The 9,925-nt window shown below is 36.1% G+C and overlaps 1 protein-coding gene across 1 annotated transcript in view; it reads right to left on the bottom strand.

Annotated features, from left to right (window-relative positions):
- LOC128248835 (uncharacterized) overlaps positions 1–9,925 on the bottom strand; it is an 18,017-nt gene that overhangs the window by 914 nt on the left and 7,178 nt on the right. Inside the window, exon 3 of the mRNA XM_052970969.1 lies at positions 6,737–6,994. Within this exon, the coding sequence (XP_052826929.1) occupies positions 6,737–6,994 (258 nt within the window). The remainder of the gene's footprint in view (positions 1–6,736; positions 6,995–9,925) is intronic.

The raw sequence follows: 9,925 nt of genomic DNA on the forward strand, positions 1-9,925 counted from the left end.
ATATATATATATATATATATATATATATATATATATATATATAAAATACTGGTGCTGGTAACATTTGATGGAAGAGTTTCTATTTAAATGCTGTTATTAGTCGAGACAAATTCCCCGACAATATGACTGAATTTTCTTTTTATATTTTATTAATCTTCAGAAGCAACTAGTAAAATGTCGATTGCAATCATAAATGACTTTGTCAAATTTTTCTGCCACAACTTGATAGTTATATTTCTAAACAAATGAAGGAATTAGACCTTCAAAAGAAATGTTACCTTGAAACTGACAATTTTATATAATTATTTATGTAGTTTTTATGAAGGTGGCGAGCTAACAGAATTATTAGAGTATTGGTGGGGAAAAAATGCTCTTGGCAGTATTTCTTCCAGTTCTTTAGATTCTGAGTTCAAATCCCACTTAGGTCAACTTTGCCTTTCATCCTTTTGTGGTCGATGAAATAAAGTACCAGTGAAGTACTGGGGTCTATAAACTTGACTAATCCTCCCTCTCCCACAAAAATACTGGCCTTGAGCCTAAACTATAAACAGTTATGTAGTTTCTTACAAAACTTAACAGTTACACATTTCAAAGTTTGGTTGTTTTTGTTTTTTGTTTGTTTTTTAAATAAATGTTTGTATTTCAATAAGAAAATGAAAATAAACTGTACAAATTAGATGGCATATAAGGACCTACAGATTCTCCCATTTACCTTACAAGTAAAAGCCAACACCTGATATTTTAAGACATACAAAGGTAACATTTATCTGTTAATTAAAAGTTGCATTCTTTTTTATTCATTTTTTTTTCATCGTTGTTGCCTTTATTTATTTTTTTTTTATTGATTCTGACAAATGATTATTATAATGTAGCTGAAAGCAAAACAAAAACAAAAAACATTGAGATGAAAATTTATTACTGAATAACTGTGTAATCAATGAGAAAACAATAATTTGAGAGAGAGAGAGAGAGAATGGTGTTATTTTGTTATAGCATGGGAACTTGTATTTTTACATCCCAGAAACATTTTCGTATAGTTATTTCATCAGCTATTTAACACAAATAATATTATTGATGACAATAAAAACTTTTTTATGTAAATTTATTTTGTGTCTGTTTTCTATTGTGGCCCTGGGCTGACCAAGGCCTTGCAAATAGATTTGATAAACAATAACTGTTAAAGTCAAAGATTCAAAAACAGAAACCTCACAAATAGGGGGTGGAAAAACAAGAAATGGTGTTTAACACTCAGGGAAAATGGAAGAAATCTTTAATGTTTTTGAGTTTATGTTCTTCTTCTTCATCATCATCATCATTTAATGTCCATTTTCTATGCTGGCATGGGTTGGACAGTTTGACAGGAGCTGGCTAAGCAAAAGACTGCACCAGGCTTCACTATCTGTTTTGGCATGGTTTTTATGGCTGGATGCCCTTCCTAATACCAACCACCTTACAGAGTGGACGAAGTGCTTTTTTTACATGGCACCAGCACCAAACTGAATGCTTTTGTTCAGAAACAATAAATGAGGGGAGGAAAATGGAAAGTGATAAGATAAACCTAGTTGTAAAAATTAATCAATATCCTGTCTCTACTCCATAAAAAAAAAAAAAAAATCAAAATATATGCAAAGACAGCTGGTTTACTGTGTTGCAGTATATACCAGATGATGATCTCCGAGACTCTGGCCAATCTGTGAAAACGGACATAAAATGATAATGGCTCAACCATCATCATCATCATTATCATGCAACATCTGCTTTCCATGCTTGACAGTTTGACAAGGAACTGGCAATCTACAAGGCCACAACTGTCATCTTTAGCATGGTTTCTGCAGCTGAATGCCCTTCCTAATGCTAACCACTTAACAGAGTGTACTGGGTTTTTGTTTTTTGGGTTTTTTTTGTTTTCCAACACAAGGGAGGATGTCATATAACTTTTTCCAAACAGAAAAGAATAGAGAAGGAAAGAGAGGAAAAAGCTCCCACTACTAAGAAGTATTTGAGATGAGTGACTGTATGCCAGGTGTTAAAAGTATGATAGAGGGATAAGCACAGGTGTCTCGCATAGAGGAAATATATGGCTGAAAGAGTGATAACAACCATACAAAAGCATATAATTTCAGATGCAAATCCTTATATTTGGATAATGATAATTTCAGTTTAGTAGTTTCTGTTCCTCTATCATACTTTACTCTCTTGTAACCTGGCACAAAGCCAGCTTCCTCAATGCTACTCAATCAGATGCGGTTCTTGTCCTGCAAGTTACTTGGCGACCTTACTGGTACAGATGCAATGTAAAAGGCACCCAGTCCACTCAGTGAAGTGCTTGGCATTAGGAAGAACATCCAGCTGTAGAAACCATGCCAAAGTAGACAATTTTTTTTCTTACCTTTAACCCTCCAACGTGGAGTATAGGCCACTTATAATTGAATTCCATGTCGCATAATTTCTCGCTTCTGTACTTATACTCTGCCATGAATGTCCCCCTTTCTCTAGTTCCTTTTGTGTTGATCTACGCCACGAGTTCTTAGGTCTACCTCTCTTTCTATATCCATCCGGATTCCACTGTAAAGCACTTTTCACTGCATTTGGTGTGTCCTTTCTAATTGTGCTACCAATACACTTCCACTTTTTCTTAAAGTAGACAATAGAGCTTGGCATTGTCTTCTGACTTTCCTGTTCCTATCAAACCATCCTACCTATGGAGAGTGGAGTTAGGGTTCATTCAGACTATATAGCTGCAGGCTGACTAATTTCATGTGGAAACTAAGAAGTCTGCCATATAACATTAGTTTAACGTTCACTTTTCTATGCTATCAGATGAAATTTTGTTGAGGCAGATTTTTTCTACAACTGGATGATGATGATGATGATGTGTGTGTGTATGTGTTCCTTTGTCTTGACATTTGCATACTGATTAAAAAGTCACCATTCATACAAATAGTGTGTCATTTGCTAATAGTCTTCAGCAAAAACATGTTTTGCCAGTGAGCTGTTTGTTTTCATTATCTGAAGGAATAGGGAAAATAATGCTTTGATGACAAGAAGAACATCTGGCAGTAGAAAATCTGCTTCAATAAACTCCATCCAATCCATGAAAGCATGAAAAAGTGGACATGATGACGGTGACAAAGATGATTTACGATTAATGTACTGAATCATAAGCTGAAATAAACAAAAACAGTTTTTAAGTTCCATGGGAAATTAAATGGCAAAGAGGAAAATAACAACGAATATTTCTACAACACATTATTCTACAGAATCAACATTAACTATTGATTGTCATGCCAAAGTATAGAAGGATATACCAGTGCAGTTCGCTGCCTTAGCAAAGAAATGAAACATCTGTTAGTTGTACAGGACTGCATTCTCATGGCTGTCATGATCTTATGTCAGCCAATGCTTTGTGAGTGAAATTTGGTGAAGGGAAACTGTACAGAAGCCCATGTGATTTATATATCTATTTTTTGATGATTTATATCAGATTCAAATTTTGGCACAAAGCCTGCCAGTTTGAGGGAAGTGATAAGTCAATTACATCAACTCCAGTGCTCAACTAGTACTTATTTTATTGACCTCGAAAGGATAAATAGCAAAGTCAACCTCAGCAGAATTTGAACTCAGAACATAAATATGGGCAAAATTCTGCAAGCATTTTGCCTGTCATGTTAACAATTCTGCCAGCTCACCATCTTCTTGCTGGAGTATATTAGCAAGGAAACTGATCAACAGATGCTTTTAACCTTTTCATTATTATATTTATGCTGAAATATATTGCCTTTGTTTCATGAAGAATTTAGTTAAATAACTGTTGTTATTAATCTGGTCTTGCAGGTGGCGAGCTGGCAGAATCATTAGCATGCTGGTCAAAATGCTTAGCGGCATTTCGTCCATCTTTACGTTCTGAGTTCAAGTTTTACCAAGGCTGACTTTGCCTTTCATTCTTTAAAATTAAGTACCAATGAAACACTGGGGTCGATGCAATTGACTAGTCCTCTCCTCTGAAATTTCAGGCTTTGTGCCTATAGTAGAAAGGACTATTATTAATCTGGTCTTTGGAACATAAATTAACAAAAAAATTTTGATGGTAAGTTTTATATTAAATCACTTTAAAACAAGAAATGTGTATTAGAGAACCAAGAGGGATAGTCACAGGTAAGTTGGTATCAGAAAGAGATAAACAAAAGTGCCATCATGTGAGATTTCCTCTGCACATGTTGCACAGGTGCTTTCATCACTCTTGCCATAGAAAGTGCAGTGAACATGTGACTGGTTTGTTGCAAACCTATCACCAAGGAAGTTTTTGTTCATCAAATATGATATCAATACAGAAAAAAAGACATGGGTTTTGAAAGTAAGTGAAAACTCACTACATGACAGATAGACAGCAGGAGAAATTTTGAGAACTCCTGTCAAGCAAGTGATTCAGCTCATTAGTTCCTGACACTCTAAGGGGGTTGGGACCACCAAGGTCATGACTACTGAGTGTCTTCCTGGTGTTTTTGAAATTTCACCTTTAGTGGAACCTCCAGGTGATCTTATATCTCTGAAACTGTGGTGTATATTACTCAGCCACAAAGACCATTGCAAGACTTGCACTGTGTATCTATTTCAAACTGGGCTTCCTTCCTACTATATTTAGCAGCTTTCAATATTCCTTTTCAGTTCCATTTCTCTTTGTCAATAGCTACCACACAGTACTATAGTAAACTCAGGGTTACTTATTCAAATAATAATAATTTACTTATTCAAACAATAATAATTTACGTTTGCATAGGCGTAGGAGTGGCTGTGTAGTAAGTAGCTTGCTTACAAACCACATGGTCCCGGGTTCAGTCCCACTGTGTGGCATCTTGGGCAAGTGTCTTCTACTATAGCCTCAGGCTGACCAAAGCCTTGTGAGTGGATTTGGTAGATGGAAACTGAAAGAAGCTCATCGTATATATGTATATATGTATGTATGTATGTGCGTGTATATGTTTGTGTCTCTGTGTTTGTCCCTCCCAACATCGCTTGACAACCGATGCTGGTGTATTTACATCCCTGTAAATTAGCGGTTCGGCAAAAGAGACCGATAGAATAAGTACTAGGCTTCCAAATAATAAGTCCTGGGGTTGATTTGCTCGACTAAAGGCAGTGCTCCAGCATGGCTACAGTCAAATGACTGAAGCAAGTAAGTAAAGAGTAGCCAATAATTAAAGATTATCCTTTTTTTTTCCCCAAAAAATATATTTTTTTGCAAGTATTAACATAGTTGGGAGTATCCATAAGTTCAGATTTAACTACTTACATTGTATTGTAGCCTCTGAACAATACACTTAACTTTGAATAGTAAGAAAGAATTGTATGATGTATGTGTGCCCAACAGACAAAAAACAAAAAGTATCTCTTTTTCTTAAGAGTAATCTTTATACATATTTTCACTTTAAATGAGTACAAAAACTATAATTTACAATCTCATTATCAAAAAGTGCCATAAAATATTCAATTTCCATGTAAAATTTTTGAAACATCAATTGATGATATCTACTGTTTAAGGGTTAAGTCTGCATGTTCTAGTTTGCCTGTCCAAACAATACACAGGTTTGACATCAATTTTATGGTTGAGTGGTATTGTTTCTTTTTTTATAATTCTTTAACCAGTAGAGGAAATTTCCTCGAAACCAGAGACTTGGCCTGAATACTTGCATTAGAGTAGATTCCACTCAAGCAACTTTTACCAGGTGGTGATGTTAAATTGAATGACATATTAAGCCTACGGGAAAACTGCTCAGAAGTAAAGATGCAAATTTTTCAACAAAGAAACCCTCATATGCAAGCAGTGTTACAAGAATAAATGTGAAGAAAAAAATAGATTTGTAACAGAACAAGGTCACTTTTTTTAGGAGTTATCAACCCATGAAAGGTGAAGTCAATAAAAAATAGGATTTGAACTAAAAAGGGAAAAAAGAAATAAAAGGACAAAGTAGCTGTATATTGTAAAGAATTTAGTTTGATACACCATCATTTCTGCTCGTTTATTTTCCTAGAAAAATAGCAATCAATATTTCCATGATATTACTTCACTGAATCAATACCAACAATTGGCTGTCCTGCCAAAGTATCAGGATTTTCTCAAGAAGGATATACCTTCTTAAAATAACTGTCCTAGTTGTAAGATATCTTTGCTAAATAACCTTTCTTTTTGCTAGCCCCTTAATAGAGAGAAGGTTTCCTTTCCTTCCAACCACTAAGAAATAATCTCTCCAGCCATCTTCATCATCTGTTTATGTTTATTCTTGTGAGGGTGGTGAGAGCAGAATCTTTGGACATTCCTTACAGAGGATCTTATAAGAAGCTACTGTCAGCAAAGGATTCAGCTGGATCCCCAAGAAAAATCAGTCATGGCAAGACCAACCAACTCCTTTACAATCTATCTCTAGATTTCCTGTCAGTTAGTCCCATCTGTAAAATCAGTCAAGCAATTCTTTCTCCAGACATTTTAACCACATGTCCATAATAACAAAGCTGTAACCTCCAAATATGGAGAAGTAGCAGCTTAACCTGGAGTAACTACCTCATCTCTGACCTATGCACTCTAGTGGCTCTGTAGAGGAAATCCTGCTTTGGTTACTTCTATTTGCAATTGTATTTTTTCAGTCACTGCCCAAGAAATAATTCCAGATCATGATCAAGGAAGAAAAAGATTCACTAATTTTAATTATTACTGATTTTAAAAGAAATGAAATTTTGTTACCACTTTGTAGAGTCTCAGCTTGCTTATTAAACCCTTGGGCTTTCAAAGCTTCTATTAAGTCATCATGTATAGCTGATTCGTCGACTTTTTCTGATATTTTACAATCTATCCAGGCCATCAAAGTTCTCATAAATATCTCCATATTATGTATATTGTAGTTTTTTGACAAACTGTGTCCAAAACATCTCAATTCTGCCATGCTAAAGTTTCCTGCAGTTTCACTGCTGAAGAAATAGGTCATATATGTTCTATTCAGACCTATATAAAAGAAACACAATATTAGAAATGAATGTCTATGTAGAATTACTGTATGAATAAATGAGTACACAATGTAAGTATGTTAATCTTTATTTTCATATTGAATACCATTACCATGAATCTAGCTTATGTTCTGATCAAATACAAGGTAAATCCACAAGAGATGAACCTATAAAGTATAGTTTTCTATTATAGAGAAACTAATTTAGTTCACTGCTGTCTGTACCACTTCCACTACCATCAAAAGAAAATGTATAACTATCACTCACAAGTGAATATTTCCTGGAGGCATGTACCATGCTTTTTCCAGTTGTCCTAGGTTCCTATATAATTACAAGCAGACATAAAACACCTATTCTCAGCTTGCCCAAACATAACCCAATGCAACATTGGGGATATGACAATTGAAGGAAGAGAGGTGTCTGTAACAGCACTAGGCTGGTACTCTTTTTTCAGCTGATTAAACTGGAATGACATGAAATGAAGCATCTTACTCAAGGACTTCCTGGTCCAAGAATCAAATTCACCACCTTATAATCATGAGTCCAACATCCTAAGCGGTGCAGTTGTCAGATTAATTCATTCATTTTGTTTTTCCATTTATTTTAATCACATCCAATGCTATTTGAATTAACATGAAAAATATTTTAATCATAGTGTTTTATTTATCATAGCTCTGTCTCTTTTCTTTATCACTTTTGAAATTTGAACAAATTTTACCTCTTTTAAGACATACAAGGGTCGGCTGAAAAGTTCATATGCTGACCAAGATACTCTCATGAAATGTGACCAAATGAGGTTTATTTTTCAACTTAGTCCCTCTTGCAGTCCACACACTTCTTTCATCAGTATTGCAGTGCTTGGATCCCTTTGGTGAAGAAGCTTTCATCCTGTTTATTAAAAAAGTCATCAACAGCAGATATGATGTCATCAACAGCAGATATGATGTCATCATCACTGTGATACAGGTTTCCAGCCAAGTGTTTTTTTCATTTGAGAGAACAGATGATAGACATATGGAGCCAAATCAGGAGAAGAGAGAGGATGATCAACCAGTTCAAAGCTACAGTCATGCACAGCAGCCATTGATATGAAGGACTTGTGTGCTGGAACACTATCCTGATGAAACAAGACCCCTTTCATCAGTTTTCCTGAGTGTTTGGTCTTGATAGCCTTTCATAACTACTCCAGTAAGCTGGCATATTCTCCATTGGAAGTGTGGCTCTTTTGAAGATCGTCAGTAAACACAATGCTTTTTGCATCCCAAAAAACAGGCCATGATGAAACTACAGATGAAACAAGCTTGGCTATCTTTGGAGCAGGTTAGGAGGGGTGTTTACATTGCATGGATTGTCTCTTTGTCTCTGGCTCAAAGTGATGAAGCCAACACCCATTCTGGGTTAGAAAATGTTCAAGGAAACCAGCTGGATCTGCCTCAAACAACGTCAGATTTTCATGTGATTTGATCAGCCTAGTGCACTTTTGATCAAGTATCAGAAAACATGGCACCCACCAAGGAAAAAGACCTTCATTATGCCAAGTCCATTGTGCAGAATATTCTCCATTCTCAATAGTATTGGCTATTTGATTTCTAGTCAGACATCCCCATGTGGTGAACATGATCAATGTTTTCAACAGTGGTGGTAATTGCAGGACATACAGACCCTAGGACACCTTCAAGACTCTCTCTTCCCCTCCTAAATTCAGCTGCCCACTTTTGCACTGTTGATAAAGCTGGAGCATCATTCCCTAATGTAGCAACCATGTCAGCATCAATATCCTTTGAGGTTAAACCCTTTTTCTGCAGGTACAACACCAAGATCCCAAATTTTGTCTATTTTCAAGAGTTGTTGTTGGCACTCTGTCACTTACGACGTCGAGGGTTCCAGTTCATCCGATCAACGGAACAGCCTGCTTGTGAAATTAACGTGCAAGTGGCTGAGCACTCCACAGACACGTGTACCTTTAACATAGTTCTCGGGGATATTCAGCATGACACGGTGTGACAAGGCTGACCCTTTGAATTACAGGCACAACAGAAACAGGAAGTAAGAGTGAGAGAAAGTTGTGGTGGAAGAGTACAGCAGGGTTTGCCACCATCCCCTGCCGGAGCCTCGAGGAGCTTTAGGTGTTTTCGCTCAATAAATACTGACAACGTCTGGGAATCGAAACCGCGATCCTATGATCGCAAGTCCGCTGCCCTAACCACTGGGCCATTGCGCCTCCACATTTTCAAGAGAAGTCACTACTATTTACTTTTGAAGTCTTCTCTCAACAGTCAGATGTCTGTTTACTTGGAAAGAAAACAATAATGCAGTTATTAATAATAAGAAGAGTTGAATTTGATACATACAAGATTTCACAGCTCTAGCATCACTTCTTCATAGTCAAACTATAAACTTTTCAGCTCACCCTCATATAACAATGATGTGTCAAGTAGACAAAAATAAACAAATTGATCTGTCAATCCAATAAAATGGGCCTAATTCAAATATTTTTTTCAGCATCAAATTTTTAAAAATTATAATTGCAAAAAAAATAAAATAAAATAATATGTAAAATAATATATAAAATAAAATAATATCTAGGCGTAGAAATGGCTGTGTGGTAAGTAGTTTGCTTACCAACCACATGGTTCCGGGTTCAGTCCCACTGCGTGGCACCTTGGGCAAGTGTCTTCTACTATAGCCTCGGGCTGACCAAAGCCTTGTGAATGGATTTGGTAGACGGAAACTGAAAGAAGCCCGTCGTATATATGTATGTGTGTGTATATGTTTGTGTGTCTGTATTTGTCCCCCCAACATCGCTTGACAACCAATGCTAGTGTGTTTACGTCCCCTGTAACTTAGCGGTTCGGCAAAAGAGACCGATAAAATAAGTACTAGGCTTCCAAAGAATAAGTCCTGGGGTCGATTTGCTCAACTAAAGGTG

This window comes from Octopus bimaculoides, chromosome 1 (assembly GCF_001194135.2).
Source record: "Octopus bimaculoides isolate UCB-OBI-ISO-001 chromosome 1, ASM119413v2, whole genome shotgun sequence".
NCBI classification, from domain to species: domain Eukaryota; kingdom Metazoa; phylum Mollusca; class Cephalopoda; order Octopoda; family Octopodidae; genus Octopus; species Octopus bimaculoides.